Genomic DNA, 17,256 nt, shown 5'->3' on the forward strand with positions numbered 1-17,256 from the left:
CTGCATGGTTTGGTTGTGAGTTTTCTGGAAAATCGCAAAAAAAACAAACCAAAAAAAATACCCAGGTTGCCCCCACCCCCACCCCCACCCCCACCCCCACCCCAGGCCCCACCCCGGCCTCCAGGAGCAGGGCAGCCTGTGACCCTCTGGGAAAGTAAAGCCGGATCCAATCTGGTTTGTCAGGGAACGGGAGCCGGGGCCTTGCCCCGCTCGGGGCACCAGCCCCGATTCAGCCCCAGGGCAGGTGGACTGGCAGGCTCGGGGGTGGGCCATGGGATTTGGGACCTTCCCCTCCCGTTAGTGACATGACAACGGCCCCCGAGGCGCCAGAGCACGGGCCGGCCCTTTGGGGTAACGCGTGTGGCAGCGGAGAACCTCGGAAGGCGAAGGCCTGCCCATGCTGAAGCACGATTGGCTGCAAAGAGCGTCCGTCTCTCTGGCAGAGGGCACGGATTGGTGGGTGGGCGAGGACCGAGGTTATGAATGGAAAGGCGCTGGGGGGAGGGGCCGCAAGCAGGAAGTGGGCATTGGCGGCAGGTGGGGGCTCTGGGCGCGTGCTTGCTCGAGTTGGGTGCGGGGCGGGTCTCGTGCAGCCCCGCACGGGCGGAGGGGCAATCCTCAGAGCAGTGGGGGTTCTGGGGGGTGGTGAAGACCCCCCCCGCGGTGCAGGGGGCAGAGGCCTTGCACGGACTGGGGAGGCACCAGGTGTGAGTTGGGGGGCTGGGCACAGGGAGAGTGGGAGCGGATGCACTGGGGGGGTGCAGGCACTTGTGGGTGCAGATGTTGCTGCAATACAAGGGTGCAGTGAGGGCAGTGTCGCGGGGGGGAGTGATGCTGAGATGCAGCCGCCTCTAGGGTGAGGCGTGGGGGCAGTTTATACAGGATCCCTTACCTAGCCTCCCCTGGGGTGCTGCATCCTGGAGTGGAAGTGTCTTTGTACAGTCGTGCTAGGGAGGGCAATTGTGTGGTTGTGTAGGTCAGTCAGGTAGGCCATTGCATGAGTGGGTGGTTGTGTCCCTGGTTGTGCTTATGCCACTTTGGCTCAGCTGTGGGGCAATAGCCCTGCCTGTCCTTGCTGACAGTCTGCTGTAGCTATTGTGTGGGGGGTGGACAATAACCAGCCTAGGGATGAATATGGAAGTGGAAGGGGAGTGGGGTCTCTGGATTAGAACATGGGCTGTGGGTTGGGACTGAGGGGCACCCATGCTCTCCCCACAGGCTGGCCAGCAAGATGGTTGACTCACAGTATGTGCTGCCCAACGATGTGGGGCTGGCGCTCCTGGACTGCAGCGAGGCCTTCCGGCTGCTGCTGCGGGGCGAGCGGCTCTACGCCCACTATCTGTCACGTGCCTGCTGGTATGGGGGGCTGATTGTGCTGCTCCAGACCTCACCTGAGGCACCAGCCATCTATGTGCTGCTCTCTCGGCTCTTCCGTGCCCAGGACCCTGACCAGCTGGGGGAATTGGCACGCTCCGCTGGCCTCACTGACCTGGAGTACCAGGTACCATCATACCCAGATACCTGGGCTCTGTCTCCAGCTCTAGAAGGGGAGTGGGGTCTAGTGGGTTAGAGCACTGGGGAGGGGCTGGGAGGCTGGTCTCCTGGGTTTCTTTAGCTCTGGGAGAGGATTGGGTGTTAGTAGGTTAGAGTGGGGGGAAGGGAGGTTGGGAGCCAGGACTCCTAGGTTCTCCCTGGCACTGGAGTGCCTGCCTGGACCCTGATCATTCCTCTCTCCCCGTAGGCGTTCCTGGTTTACGCTGCTGGCATCTTTTCCAACATGGGGAACTACAAATCTTTTGGGGACACCAAGTTTGTGCCCAACTTGCCCAAGGTGAGTCTGTGGTCGCAGGGGGCGGAGGGAGGGGCCACATGCCAGTGTCACGGGGATGGAATGTGTTTTGGAGTCTCCATGGGGAGGCACTGCTCCCTAGACACAGCATCATCCTCTTGCCAAGAGCTCTGTGCCAGCCGTCTTCCCCAGCCAACCATCACTTTCCTTCCCTCTCATTGGCTATGGGGCAGGTCCCTGACTAAGTTAAATGTTCCGTGGAGGGGAGGCTGTTTGGCCCTCCCTCACCCCATGTCTCCAGCCCGCTTATCCCCCTCTCCGTCACAGCTCAGTCCCTTTCTCCCCTAGGACAAGCTCCGGCAGCTGATCTGGCAGAGCCAGGCATTCCAGGAGCGGCCAGAGGAGATGGAGTCGCTGTGGGATAGGTGTGGGGAGCTGATGTTCTCGCTGGACCCGCAACAGAGACAGCTGGGGCTCAGAGAGAAGGTAATGCCCCACACATACACACATGATGATTCTAGCCTGGGGAGGGGTAGGGTTTGGGAGCAACCAGAATGGATTGATTTAAATTAGTGATTAAACCACTGATTTGAATTATGATTTAAATCAGTCAGCAGGAAACCTTGATTTATATCATCTATTGTCATCTTGTTTTGCCTTTGTACTTTTTAGTTTTTTTCCTAAAGAAAGGTTTATTCTCATTGGTTGGTATAAACCAGTCAAACAGGTTGATTTATAGATTCATGAATTCTAAGGCTATGAGGAACCACTGCAGTCATCTAGTCTGATCTCCTGTATAACACAGCCATACAACTGCCCTGAATTAATTCCTGGTTGAATTAGAACAGTGGTTTTCAAACTTTTTTTCAGGGGACCCAGTTGAAGAAAACTGTTGATGCCCGCGACCCAGTGGAGCTGGGGATGCGGGGTTTGGGGTGCAGCAGTGGGTCAGGGCTCTGGGGTGGGGCTGGGGATGAGGGGTGTAGGGTGCAGGAAGGGGTTCCAGGTTTGGGGTCGGGCTCAGGGCTGGGGAAGGGGATTGGGGCATGGACTTACCTCCTGCGGCTCCCAGTCAACGGCACAGCCAGGGTGCAGAGGCAGGCTTCCCGCCTGTCCTGGCACTGTGGACGGTGCTCTGCCTGAAGAGGCCAGCAACAGGTCCAGCTCCTAGGCGGAGGCCCGCAAGCAGCTTTGCGCAGCTCTTGCCTCCAGGCACCGCCCAACCCCTCCCCCCCAGCTCCCATTGGCTGGGAACCGGCCAGTGGGAGTGCGGAGCTGGTGCTTGGGGTGGGGGCAGCACGTGGAGCCCCGTGGCCCCCCTGCCTAGAAGTTGGACCCGCTGCTGGCCGCTTCCAGGGCGCAGAGTGGTGTCGGAACAGGTAGGCACTAGCCTGCCTTAGCTGGGCAGGACTGCCGACGGGACTTCTAATGTCCTGGTCAGCAGTGCTGACCAGAGCGACCCAGTGCCTTCTATGCTGCGACCTGACCTGAACTTTGAAAAACGCTGAACTAGAGCACTAAATTAAGGCGGAAGCTTTTGTGCAGAACAGAAACTGAAAGAACTGTGGTTTGAGATCATGCAGATAGCAAGGTTTGCTCAATGTCAAACTAATGGAGGGCCTAGGTCTCACTCTGCTCCACCCTCAGGACACCAGGCCATTGTGACATGTATAAAGCTTGATTCGTCCTCAGCCATTAAAGATGGTTTAGCCCCGATTGCTCATATAATTACACAAGCCATGCACTTCCCCCCCTTCAAGATTTGAGGGCTCATCCATGCAGCATATTATATTATTGTGTATTTCTTTCAGTGTTTCTAATGGTTTGCAGTAAGGTTTGGCCTCGCCAGAGCCTGTCGGAGTTCAAACTGAATTTAAAACACATTGAAGAACAGTTAGCCAAAGAATCAAAAAGTTAATAGCACTTTTTTTTAAAAGTACATGGTTTGAGCATTGGCCTGCTAAACTTAGGGTTGTGAGTTCAATCCTTGAGGGGGCCATTTAGGGATTGGGGCAAAAATTGGGGATTGGTCCTGCTTTGAGCAGAGGGTTGGACTAGATGATCTCCTGAGGTCCCTTCCAACCCTGATATTCTATGATTCTATGAACCAGTGGGGCCACTGGACAATTGGGTGTGTGTGTGTGTGTGTGTGTGTGTGTGTGTGTCTCAGTGGGCGTGGCTGGCGGCAGGTGTGTGTGTGTCTCAGTGGGCGTGGCTGGCGGCAGGTGTGTGTGTGTCTCAGTGGGCATGGCTGGCGGCGGGGTGTGTGTGTGTCAGTGGGCTTGGCTGGCGGCGGGGTGTGTGTTGTGTGTCAGTGGGCGTGGCTGGTGGTGTGTGTTTGTGTGTGTGTCAGTGGGCGTGGCTGGCAGCGGGGTGTGCCTGTGTGACAGTGGGCGTGGCTGGTGGCGGGGGGTGTGTGTGTCTCAGTGGGCGTGGCTGGCGGTGTGTGTTTGTGTGTGTGTCAGTGGGGGTGGCGGGGTGTCAGTGGGTGTGGCTGGTGGCGGGGTGTGTGTGTCTCAGTGGGCGTGGCTGTCGGCAGGGGGGGTGTCAGTGGGCGTGGCTGGCGGCGGGGTGTGTGTGTGTCTCTGTGGGCATGGCGGGGAGGTTGGGGGGTCAGTGGGCATGGCTGGCGGCGGGGGGTGTGTGTGTCAGTGGGCATGGCTGGCGGCGGGGGTGTGTCTGTGTGTCAGTGGGTGTGGCTGGCGGCGGGGGTGTGTCTGTGTGTCAGTGGGCGTGGCTGGCGGCGGGGGGTGTGTGTCTCTGTGGGCATGGCGGGGAGGTTGGGGGGGTCAGTGGGTGTGGCTGGCGGCGGGGGTGTGTCTGTGTGTCAGTGGGCGTGGCTGTCGGCGGGGGGGGTGTGTCAGTGGGCGTGGCTGGCGGCAGGGTGTGTGTGTGTCTCTGTGGGCATGGCGGGGAGGTTGGGGGGTCAGTGGGCATGGCTGGCGGCGGGGGGTGTGTGTCTCTGTGGGCGTGGCTGTCGGCGGGGGGGGTGTGTCAGTGGGCGTGGCTGGCGGCAGGGTGTGTGTGTGTCTCTGTGGGCATGGCGGGGAGGTTGGGGGGTCAGTGGGCATGGCTGGCGGCGGGGGGTGTGTGTGTCAGTGGGCATGGCTGGCGGCGGGGGTGTGTCTGTGTGTCAGTGGGTGTGGCTGGCGGCGGGGGTGTGTCAGTGGGTGTGGCTGGTGGCGGGGGTGTGTCTGTGTGTCAGTGGGCGTGGCTGGCGGCGGGGGGTGTGTGTTTGTCTCTGTGGGCATGGCGGGGAGGTTGGGGGGGTCAGTGGGCGTGGCTGGCGGCGGGGGGGTGTGTGTCAGTGGGCGTGGCTGGCGGCGGGGGTGTGTGTCAGTGGCTGGCGGCGGGGGGTGTGTGTGTGTCTCTGTGGGCATGGCGGGGAGGTTGGGGGGTCAGTGGGTGTGGCTGGCGGCGGGGAGGGGCTGTATGAGCAGTCTCGGTTGGTGGCGGGAAGAGGGGGTTAGCAGTCTCTCTGTGACACTCTGCCCTCCCCCTCAGGGCACCACGACCTATTTCTCCGGGAACTGCTGTTTGGAGGATGCCCAGCTAGCCCAGAAATTCCTCGACTCGCAGGTACCTGCTGGCGTGCTGACATAGGACATCTCCCCGGGTCCCCCCAGACAGCCCCGCACAGGGCAGCCCCAAGCCTGACCACCTCCGTGGGATGTGTCTGCTGCATCTGCATTGCTACGGACCTTGTGCCCATAGGGCAAGGCCAGCATCAGGCCTCCTGCGGTCTGCGCCCTCCAGGTTTCCCATCCCCCACTCTGATCCCAGTGTCTCTGCATAGGATTGTAGGGGGCCCACTGAAGGGGGGGTCAGATGGGGTAAATATCCCACCCCCTCCAGCACCATCTCATCTCTTTCAGAACATCAGTGCCTACAACACGCGGCTCTTCAAGGAGAAGGACAAGGCAGGGCAGACATGCTATGAGGTGCGGCTGGCATCAGTGCTGGGCACTGGTAAGACTCCCCCTTCTCTGCCCCTTCAGTGCTTGGATCCCCCTGGTCTGTGCTCCCCACACTGCCCACCTCCCTGAGCTCCTCTGACCTGTGCTCCCCATGCTACCTGGATCTCCCCCCAATCCCCCAACCCGTACTCCCTATGCCACCCCCCCTCACCTGCTGCCTGGATCTCACCCCCATGCTTAGCTCCCTGCCTGCGCTCCCCACTCTCTTCCCCCACATTGAATTATCTCTCTCTTCCCCCAGATGCACCCGTCGACCATGAGCTGGCCCCCAAGCTGCGTTGCTTTGAGTTTGAGGGCTGCACGTTCCGCGTGACCCGCGGGGACTACGCACCCCTGCTGGAGAGAGTGGTGGAAAACCTACAGCGCACCAAGGCATGTGTGTCCCTGCCGCCCCTGCTCTGCGTGTGCACTGAGTTGTGTGTGCGGGGGGGGGTGTCTCTCCCAGTGGCTTTTGTAGGTTTTAAACCCTAACTCTGCCACCAAAGGGAAATCTTATTTTTATTTTCAGAGAGAGAAGATAGTCTTAGGGCCAAAAGACTGAGAGCCTGGACTCCTGGGTTCTGTTCCCAGTTCTGGGAGGAGGGCTGGGAGCCAGGACCCCTAGGTTCTCACTTCCTGGAGTTGAGATGGTGATGGGGGAGGAGGAATTTATTGTGGGGTGGGGAGAGGAATGGCTGAAGCCAGATGAATAGTCGTTGATGAGCTAGGTGTCTGCCCCTCTTCTCTCCCAGGCTCATGCTGCCAACACCAACCAGGAGCACATGCTGGAGCATTACATCCGTAGCTTCACGCAGGGCTCCATTGCGGCCCACAAGGAAGGTTCCCGCAGCTGGATCCGTGACAAGGGGCCTATTGTCGAAAGGTGGGAACTGGGAACCGGGACTTCTGGGTTCTGTCCCCAGCTGTGGGAGGGAAGTGGGGTTCAGTGGGTTTGAGCAGAGAGGGCTGGCATCCAGGCGTTTTGAGAGAAGTCAGGTGCTAGCTGGGGGAGGCGGGGGGGCAGCTGGGAGAGGAAAGGAGAGGGGTTTGTTGATAGGGACATTCGCCTCCTGGGATCAGCGAACCAGAGGCTTGTCTCTTGTCCAGGGCAGGCCAGGCCATTTAATGTGCTCTCTCCCTCCACAGTTACATCGGCTTTATTGAAAGCTACCGAGACCCCTATGGCTCCCGGGGGGAGTTTGAAGGTAAAACACGCTGGTTCCCTCAAAGGAACCCTGGGGAACTGGGAGGGGTTGCAGTAGTGGGAGGGAGGGGATGGGTTGGCTGTGGACGGGGGTGTGTGTGTTTTTTTCTGGGTGTGCTTTTGTACTGTCGTGTTTGGGTGTGGCTGACTGCTGAGGGGAGTTGGTTGTGTAGTCGTGTAGTGTCATTGGGGGTGTGTGGTTGTGTGTCCCTTGCAACTGTGTACTGTAGGTGTGTTTTGCAGATGGTGGTCATATATTGTAATTGCTTTGGGGGAGTTGTAGGGGAGGAGTGTAGTTTTGTGTCATTGTTGGGGTGTTTTGTGGGGGGTTGCATTCTGCAGTGGGGGGGGGGTTGTGGTGGTGTTGGGCAGAGGGTGGCTGGCTAGCTGGGGCAGGGCAGTACTAGCCAGCCCCGTCCACAGCACCCGCTTTCTCCCCCCAGGATTTGTGGCCGTTGTGAACAAGGCCATGAGCGCCAAGTTTGCGCGGCTGGTGGAGTCAGCTGAGCAGCTGCTGCTGGAGCTGCCCTGGCCCCGTGCCTTCGAGAAGGACACCTTCCTCACGCCGGACTTCACCTCGCTGGATGTGCTGACATTCGCAGGCAGTGGGATCCCGGCTGGCATCAACATCCCCAACTGTGAGCAATACCCACAATCCTCTGTGCCTGCGCCCCTGTCCACAGTGCTCTGCACCTCCCCAGGGGCTACCCAGAATCCTCTCTGTCTGCATCCCTTCTCAGAATCCTGTGTGCCTCTCAGGAGCTATCCACAATCCTCTTCCACCCTGGCACTATCCAGAATCCCCTGCATCTGCATCCCAGCCATTGGCACGGGAGACCAGACCCCATGTAAGGCCCACTGGTCTGTCCCCTTGACCTGCTCTCCCCTCATGATGAGTGCTGGCCTCAATGCCCTAGCAAGGCCCTATGGGGTGCTGTGCTGCAGGGAGGATTCAGTAGGGGGTGCTTTGCCCTTGCAGTCAGTGCTGATCCCAATGCCGCACTAGCAGGCACTGTGCTGCAGCGAGCAGAGTGGAGGGTACCATAGGCACTCTTGTTACGCTTCCAGTCCGGGAGCAGTTTTAAAACTGGAGTTTTATTAAGCTTTGTATCAAAACCCAAACACACCCACACACGTTGCACAAGCCCCATTACTGCTCAGTGCTTTCAGAGCACAGATGACGCTATTGCTACATCCAGAGCTTCCCCTTTGGACCCCCTCGGCAGTCCTTCAATCCTTAAAGGGACACGCACAGGCAAATCTAACCCTGACGTTCCCTTTGGAGTACTACGCTCCCCGCAGTTCATGTAATGTCTTCCCGAGCAAAATCTAATCCAGTCCATCCATTTGAGTTATTAGCAATAGTCCCAGCACATCACTGTCGTTGTCATTTGAGCCTCTCATCTGTCACAAGTTCTGGGACTGACGGTGGGACCTTCTGCAGCTCTCTCCCATTTATTTCAAATTCAGCAGAAAGTTTCTGTGGGAATTTTAGTTCCACTGTCCAACAGAATAGTCAGTTCTGAACACCTTCAATTAGGGTGACCAGATGTCCCGATTTCAGGGACAGTCCTGGTATTTGGGGCTTTGTTTTATATATATGCCTGTTACTCCCCACCCTCTGTCCCAATTTTTCACACTTGCTGGCTGGTCATCCTACATTCAGTCCCCAAAGATGTTCATATCTTATGGAATAACAGTTCCTATGTGATCAGTGGCATCACAAGTAACTCCCAAGTCACTGGGCATATGGCAAGCTACTTAGAAAAACGTACTAAATGAACAGAATTACAAACTATCCAGAAGCATAAACCGCTGTAGATCAACATCCACAGTGTAATTCAGTATCCCTTACATCAGCCTTGGATAGAATGCCGGATACGGTGCAGGAATAGACACTGGATATGGCATGTGACAAATATGAGGACACCCTCCTGGTGCATTCACCGGTCCAATAGTTGGATTTAGATATTGATAAGTAGGTGCCCTAACTGTTCCTATGTCAGCATCTGCAGGACTCTTCCTTGTCAGCCGACCTCGTGTGTCAGTGATTTGTCTTCTGGGGCACTGCTGGTTTCAGGTTCCGTGGTCACATTTTGATAATCCCGTCTTTCAATGGCTGTTGCAAATGTCCCATCAATGTGATCAGCAGTTTCCAAACGTACATAGTCAACAGCATCCTCATTTCCCAGCTGGGGAAGAAATATCTGTGGATTCAGAGTCTCTGTGCCATGGGCAGCATCGGATACCATCAGCAATGTAGTTCATCTTCACTCTCGCTTTCAGAGTCCCTGGAGTCCAAATTCCTGTCCTCATTTTGATTTCCTTCGGTGCTAGTTTGCCTTGTCCTGTGTGTCTTCTGTAGTGGTGTTACATCCAAGGGGAAGTCATAGGGAAGTGGAAGATAGGGTTCTTCACTGCAAACACCTCCTTTCCTGTCTTCTGCTTGTGCTTCATAGACTAGACCAGGGATAGTCAATAGGCAGATCACGGGCCCAATCCAGATCGCCAGATGCTTTTGAACAGACCCCAACATCTTTTTATTTACTTGTTGTTGTTATCATCGTTGTTGGGTTTTATTATTTTCCCTGGAGTCTGGACCTTGACTATACCTTGACCAAGAAATTTGGACCTTGACCAAAATATAATTGATTACTTCTGGACTAGACTGTCCCCTTCCCTGTGAAGTACTACATGATTTTTTATCTTCCCACTACAATCTTAATTTGTCTGGTCCCCCTCTCTGTGGGAGACTCTGGACAAGTACTGGTGCAGCTGGCAGGAGGGCAGCACCATGCACTTTCTAATCACAGTGATTCCCTTTGTGAGTAGCAGATTTTTGAGAACATGTTGATGCTGGTTTCTAAGCTTCTTTCATCTGCTGGTTCCATTTCTCAACATAATCTTTACGGTTCGCAGGTGCAGACTGAGAGTTTGTAGGTCAACCAAATGCAATGTCAGTGGGCAAATGTGCTGAACTTCCATATAATAAACAGAAGGGTGAGAACCGTGTTGCTCATTTCATGTACAGTTATAGGCAAAAATCACTTTATTAAGGGAAGGCTTCCAATTTGACTTTTGTTCTTCCGGCAAGGTTTTCAACCTACCCAGCAGAGCCTGATTCAGGCTTTCCATGTGCCTTTGCCCCGTGGATGGTTTGTAGTTGTGCAAGGTGTTTCAGTTTTACTGTAGTCCAGTGACCTTTGGAATAAATGATTTTCAAACTCTGCCTCTTGGATCCTTTTGGGGAAACCAAATTTTAAAACAAAGTCACCGAAGATCTCATCTGCCACGGTGTTTCCTGACTCAGTGGTGGGAGGGTAGGCTTGGACATGCTCAGTGAAGTGATTCCTTACGACTAAGATGTATTCATATCCTCCTTTGCATCTGTCTAGATGCAAGACTTCTCTTGATACAAGCCCAAATGGTTCTGTTGTAATTGTGAGTTAATGGCGCTCTGGTAGGCTGGTGAGGGTTCTTTTGCTTGTCTAGTGGACAGACTCTAGTGACAATGTCTGATGTCTCTCTTCGTCTGTGGCCAATAAAACTGATCTCTTGCAAGACTGGTTACTTGCTCTGCTCTTCAAAGTCCCATCTCTGTGTGTGATTCTTGATGTACCTGCTTTTGGATTTTTCAGGTAATACCAGGTAGCTTGGTTTCCAGTAAAGCCTTCTCTGTAGCACTGCATCATATCTTCAGTTAGAATCAGCTTCTTGTGAGGCAGACGGTACTTTCTGTCTCAGATCAAGGGCTGGGACTAGCACATCCTGAAACGTCCTCTTGTGCTACTCTTGAGAGCTGCAGGGGAAGTTCAGTTGCATCCTTTTCCTGGTAATAAGATCTTAATATACCCTCGGTTTTGGCAGGCTCTGATTAGTTTTCCCCTCCAAGTAACTTCTGAAGCTCAGTCCCGGGCAAACTGCCTTGATCACTGCTTCCATTGTCTCTGCCTCAGCGTACTCCTTTGGAATTCCACGTTCAGTTTGAGAAGCCAGACTCTTTAGGCTTAGCCTGTCCTCTTGGTTGGCATTCGCAGTCTGTCCTGTTGTTTTAAAATCTTTCCTTAGAACTGGTTCTATTTTCTGGGCTGGCAGTGGCAGATTTTCCACAGCGGTTTGGCTTGTTAATTTCTTTCATGCTTTCCTGAAACTGTATTTCAAGCCATTTAAATTTTTCAGCACTCTGGGTCTGAACTCTCTCCTCTTCAGTTGTTTCCATTTGCTCCCCGTTTGCTGCAGCAATGTATGCTCTTATCTTGTAATGCCAACAACGCAGACAGTCCCTGATCATCCAACTCTTCCTGCAATGGCTTACGCATATGATTAAAGCAAGTCGACATTTTGCTGCAGTTTCACTGCGATTTGTCCCAGAAATGCCCAGAGAGTCGCAGACCATCCTTTGGCTAGTATAAAAGTCCTCTTATCTCCATGTGACGGTCCTCTAATGCTCTCCCAGCCAAAGAGTTTGTAAATAAGGAAATCTTCCCTGGCAGCTTTCCCTGGAACAGTTTAAAGCAGCTTCTAGGGAGGTTCATCTCCTGGAGAGGTCAGATCACTACAGTTCAGCCTCTCGGGGCTGGGAGTGTAACTCTCCCCTCTCCTAGTCACTGCTGACCCCAGTGCCCTAGTGCAGTGTTAGGGGGCGCTGTGCTGCAGGGAGAAGGTTTGGGGCCACAGTGTGGGGCAGGTGGGGCTCAGCCAAGTGTCTGCTTCCCCCATCTCTCCAGATGACGACATCCGCCAGACCGAAGGTTTCAAGAATGTGTCCCTGGGCAACGTGCTGTCAGTGGCCTATGCCACCCAGAAGGACAAACTGACCTTCCTCGCTGAGGAGGACAAGGTGTGTGGGAGCCCAGAGCTGTAGGTCAGGGTTGAGGGGCATCGGCAGAGCTGTAGGGATTGAGGGAAGGCCAGGGCTGGGATAGCTGTGGTTGTGGGTTGGGACTAAGGGGCACTGGGAGAGTTGGTCAGGAGCCCATGGCTGGGATAGCAGGGGGCCAGTGGGTCAGGATTGAGGGGCACTGGCAGAGCTGTGGGAGTTTGGGAGAAGGCCAAGGCTGGGACAGCATGGACTCTGCGTCGGGAGGAAGGGGCACCGCACACCATGGCTGGCTGAGGCTGTGGGTCTCTTGCAGGACCTGTACATTAAGTGGAAGGGGCCATCATTTGAGGTGCAGGTCGGGCTGCACGAGCTGCTGGGGCATGGCAGTGGGAAGCTCTTTGTGCAGGTAAGCACCCGCCTTGGCAGGGGATGGGGGGGGGGGGGGAAAGGATCCCTATATAAACAGCCCCTGCGCTCTACCCCAGAGGAGGCTGCCTCTCCGCTCCAGGCGAGGGATCCCTGTACACAGTGTTGGGGATGATGCTTCTCCCCATGGGTTAGCACGGCTGGTGCAGCGCGGCAGTGCTGGCTGAGGGTGGATGCTAACGTCTCCCCCATTCCACAGGAGGAGAAGGGCACCTGTAACTTCGACAGGGAGGCTGTGATCAACCCGGAGACGGGGGAATTGGTAAGGGGGCTGAGAGGGGAAGTGGTGGCGATGGGGGAGGGTGGGGAGAGAAATGATCTTTAATGGGGGAAGGGAAGTGGGAGGGCCAGCTTACACTGAACATCTGTGATCGCCTTGGGGTGCCCCCCACCTGCCAGCCCTGCACCCCAACCCCTATAATATCCCCATGCATGTCTTCCCCAGACCCCTCCTCCCCACATTACCTATCGGATCCCATTGGGTATCAGTCCCAGCCCCCTAGCCCTGACCCCCACATTGCCTTTGGGGTTCCCTCAGGTGCCAGCCTTGCCCCCTAACTTTGTCTTCTCTCCCCTCCTCCCCTCCCCCCCCCAGATCCAGAGCTGGTACCGGGGTGGTGAGACATGGGACAGCAAGTTCTCCACCATCGCGTCGAGCTACGAGGAGTGTCGGGCTGAGTGCGTGGGGCTCTACCTCTGCCTCAACAAGGACGTGCTCCGGTGAGGGGCCTGGGTGGGGGGACAAGGCCTATTGCCAGGGGCTGGGGACAGCAGGTGGATGGGGAGGGTCACCTGAGTGGTGGGGGTGGCTGTCATAGGGGGGATTCATTTTACCTGGGTACGGAGGGGGTGGTGAGTAGGGAGGTGGCGGCTGTCCCTGGGGACTGAGAGAGTGGCGGGGGGGCGGGGGGATGGCAGGGTCTGGGGCTCAGGATAATGCTGCAGTCCTGCAGATACCATGGGGGGGGTGTCCTTGCACTTGTTGCTGCCCCCCACTGTCAGCAAGTCCCCCTCTGAGCTGTAGCTCACAAAAGCTTATGCTCAAATAAATTTTTTAGTCTCTAAGGTGCCACAAGTACTCCTTTTCTTTCTCCAACGGTTGCAGCTGTCTGGAGATGCTTGCCTTCATGCCTTACTCATTCACACCTCATTCATTCAACAGGGCAAAAAGAGTCGGGGGGGAAATCTTATTCTACTCCTAGCAAAAAGACATTTTTCTTCTACTTTAACTATCCTTAGGGGCTATAACATTAGACCAAGACTTAATACAAAGTTTTCTATATAGGGATCTGCTACAAAGTTCCAATATCAAAGGACTTCATACAAAGTTGTATGAAAATAGCTTAATACAAGGTTATATGGAGAGGCATAATACAAAGGCATATGAGAGTTATGTGAAGATACTTAATACAGAGATTTATCTAGAAGTGTGGGGGGGGGAGTTTGGGGGTTCCCCAGTGGGCCTTCCTCACTCCCTCCTCCTGCCCCCGACAGGATTTTTGAGCTGGAAGGCGAGGATGCGGAAGATGTGATCTACATCAACTGGCTGAACATGGTGCGGGCTGGGCTGCTAGGGCTGGAGTTCTACACCCCTGAGACTGGCACCTGGCGCCAGGTGAGCTGGGGGTGGAGGGGGGCACTGGCCCTTTAAAAGGAGGCAGGACAGCCTTTGACTCTTCCTCTGGGGGGGTGTGGCAGGGCTCGGGGGAGCCAGGGTTCTATCTGAGCCCTGGGTGGGGAGTGGAATCTAGTGGATTAGAGCGGAGGGGGGCTGGGAGCCAGGAGTCCTGGGCTCATCATGGCACCTTGCTGCTCTCCCCCAGGCTCACATGCAGGCGCGCTTCGTGATCCTGCGGGTGCTGCTGGAGGCGGGCGAGGGGCTGGTGTCGCTGCAACACACCACGGGCGCTGACGGCAAACCCGATGCACTCATCACTCTCAACCGCAACAAGATCCTGCCTGTGGGGAAGCCGGCCATTGAGCGCTTCCTGCGCAGGCTGCAGGTGAGGGGCGGGGCGGGGCTGCAGGGCGCAAGCTGGGGGCTCGGTAGGGGGCTCTCTCCTCTCACAGTCAGTGCTGGCCCCAATAGGGGTGCTGCGCTACTCGACGGGGGGCTCAATGAGGCAGTGCTGTTGCTGTGAGGGGGATCATGGTAGGGGTGGTGGGACTGTGGCTGTGTTGTGGGTGTACGGGGGGGTTCCGCTGGGGGGGGGAAGGCTGGCTGGGTCTCAGCCCCCTTTGTGTTGCAGGTGCTGAAGTCGACGGCGGATGTGGCGGGGGGCCGGGCGCTCTACGAGGGTTTCTCAGCCGTGACAGACGAGGGGCCTGAGAGATTCCTGAGCCTGCGGGACACCGTGCTGCTACGCAAGGAGGCACGCAAAATGTTTGTGCAGGCCAACACCCGCCTGGAAGGTATGGAATCCCCCTGCCCTCGGCACTCCCCAGGTTTTTATCCACCCCCCCTATGGGGTAACACTGCCTGGAGGGTATGGAGTCCCCCCAGTGCCCCGTGCACCCTGCTCTGGGGTGACACTCACGTGGTGGGTACAGTTCTGCCCCACAACTCCCACCCCTGCTGCCCCCTTCGGGTAACTAGACCCCTGGGCTGCAGGCCAGGCTGAGCCCTGGTTTACCCCAGTCCTGTGCCAGCTGGGAGTTCAGACCCGTGGGGCCTTGGTGCCAGGTGCAGGTGGAGAGGGCTCCGAGAAGGCATGGTGGGCTAAGATTGGAGCCAGTGAGGGGTGACCGACGTGGAGTGACAAGGCAGCGGCAGGTGGAAGGGTACAGGAGCTGGAGTGGGTGCAATACAGAGGGCTGTGAGGGAAACACTGGGACCTCGTCTTACCCCCCTTTCCCTCAGGAGGCAAGGACATGAGACATGACCTGTGTGTGAGAGGGGGGGGGAGTGAAGGTTAGGTGGGGGGCTGTGATGAGGGCAATGCCATGACCCTGTCTCCCCCGCTTCTTCCCAGGCGAGGATGTGACCCTGGTGCAGTACGAGGGTACCGCGGCCGGATTGATCCGCTCCTTCTCTGAGCGATTCCCTGAGGATACTGAGCTCTTGGAGCGCCATCTGCTGGAGCTGTCGGACAGCGACGCCCACTTCTGGGCAAGCCAGGGCTGAGAACAGGGAGACCCAACCCCGGCCCCGCACACTGCACCGGAAACTCAATACACTCAGCTTTTGTACCTGCCTCTCATCTCTTTCTGCTGCGTCTGATGTGTCAAACAAGAGTTGGGGAGCTCGTCCCAAATGAGCATTAATGGGGCTCCTCATCACAGCCTCAGCAAAATGGCACATGGTTTAATGGGCCTTAGTGTCTGACTCCCTCCCCACAACTTTTCTACCAGGAGTCCTGGCTCCCATTCCCCTCCACCCACACAAGCCACCAAAACAAGTTCCTTCCCAGAGTTGGGCATAGAACCCAAGAGTCCTGGCTCCCAGTTCCCCCTGCCCTAACCACTTGACCCCTCCCCTCCCAGAGAACCCTGAGAAGTTTCAGTACATACAAATTCAAGGTAGTATGTCTGGGAGCCAACAATGCAGGTTCAGGAAGGGACTCAGAAGGACGTAGCTGGCATCACAGATAATTGCCTCAATATGAGCTCCCAATGCAGCCCTGTGCCCAAAAGGGCTAACGTGATCGCGAGTAGCAGGGAATGGTCTTGCCTGTGCCCCCAGTGTCAGTGTAACTGCTGCTCGAATGCTGTGTCCGGCTCCGATATACACACTTCCAGTAGGGTGTGGAACGTTCAAAGGAGGGCCACAAAAATGAGCCAGGGTTGCACAACATGCCTCATGAGGGGATGCATGATGAGCTCAGTCTATTCAGCTGATCAAAGTGAAGGGCAAGAGCTGACTTGATCGCTCTGTGTAGTAGGTACTTACACTTGGAAAAGAGAGCAAGTAGTGGAAGCTTTTCACCACTGCTGCAAAGATCTAGCAAGACCCAATGGCTGGAAGTTGAATTTAGACAGATTTAACTTTGATCTCAGAAGCAATTTCCACAGCCATTCGAAGGGCTTCCCTGGGGAAGTGGAGGGATTCACCATTGCTTGGAGGCTTTAACGGGACATCTTACTTTAATCCAGCACCTGGGAGAAATGATACAGCCGTTGTGTGCTGGAAGGGTATGGTAGTCAGTTTTGGCCATGGAATCTCTGAATCCCCCTGTTCATTCCTTTTCTTCAGGGACTACGGGGAGAGCAGCCTTGCCTGCAACACACCCCTAATGTTTGCAGGTCTGCAGTTAAATTACTGTAATCAGGGATTCAGCCAGTCGATCAAGTAGTAGATCAAGAAGGAATTTTTTCTTCCATGCACAAGTGGACAGATTTATCTGGGTTTTTTTCCCCCGCTTTCCTCTGATGTGTCAGGGAGTGGCCACAGCTGAAGATGGGACAGCGGATGGGTGGCCTGGGCTCTGAGAATCTTGTTCAGATGCTTGACTGAGGGTCTTACCCAGATGTTTGGGGTGCAGCTGATCATCATTTTTGGGGTCAGGAAGGGATTTCTACCAGTCAGATTGGCAGGAACCTTGGGGCTTTTCCACCTTCGGCTGCAGCATAGGGCACGGGTCGCCTCCTGGGATCAGCTGGGCATGGCTCATCTCAGCAATTCCCTGTCATCACAGGGAATTTGCGTATTGGGGGGGCCTCACTGGTTCTCTGGGGCTTACAACAGGTTAGTCTCCTGATGGCTGAAATGCTTTAGTCTCTCTCAAATCTTGGGGCCTCATACAGGAGAAACTGGGTGAGATTTAACAGCCTGTGATAGACAGGAAGTCAGACTACATGATCTGCTAGTCCAGGGATGGGCAAACTTTGGCCCGAGGTCCACATCAGGGTTGTGAAACTGTATGGAGGGCCGGGTAGGGAAGGCTGTGCCTGCCCAGACAGCCTGGCCCCCGCTCCTTATCTGCCCCCTCCCACTTACTGCCCCACTCAGCTTCTGCCCCATCCAACCCCCCCCCCCCGCTCCTTGTCCCCTGCCTGCCCCCTGCCTGTCCCCCTGGGACCCCACTCCCATCCAACTCCCCCTGCTCCCTGATTCCCCCTA

At 55.9% G+C, this 17,256-nt stretch overlaps 1 protein-coding gene across 2 annotated transcripts; it reads left to right on the forward strand.

Moving 5' to 3' along the window:
- The first annotated feature begins 509 nt into the window (after positions 1-509).
- DPP3 (dipeptidyl peptidase 3) lies at positions 510-15,391 on the forward strand. Of its 2 annotated transcripts, none has more exons than XM_073351644.1 (18): positions 510-537; positions 1,219-1,501; positions 1,742-1,831; positions 2,138-2,275; positions 5,294-5,368; positions 5,665-5,758; positions 6,008-6,138; positions 6,498-6,628; positions 6,892-6,950; positions 7,393-7,587; positions 11,677-11,789; positions 12,085-12,177; positions 12,397-12,459; positions 12,793-12,917; positions 13,692-13,812; positions 14,021-14,200; positions 14,447-14,609; positions 15,170-15,391. In XM_073351644.1, the coding sequence occupies exons 2-18, from the start codon at positions 1,232-1,234 to the stop codon at positions 15,319-15,321; spliced, it is 2,193 nt and encodes a 730-aa protein (XP_073207745.1). In that variant the 5' UTR covers positions 510-537; positions 1,219-1,231; the 3' UTR covers positions 15,322-15,391. The 2 variants fall into 2 exon arrangements, with proteins under 2 accessions (XP_073207745.1, XP_073207746.1); XM_073351645.1 differs by lacking the exon at positions 510-537 and adding an exon at positions 564-707.
- Positions 15,392-17,256: the final 1,865 nt, after the last annotated feature.

This window comes from Lepidochelys kempii, chromosome 7, assembly GCF_965140265.1.
Source record: "Lepidochelys kempii isolate rLepKem1 chromosome 7, rLepKem1.hap2, whole genome shotgun sequence".
NCBI classification, from domain to species: domain Eukaryota; kingdom Metazoa; phylum Chordata; order Testudines; family Cheloniidae; genus Lepidochelys; species Lepidochelys kempii.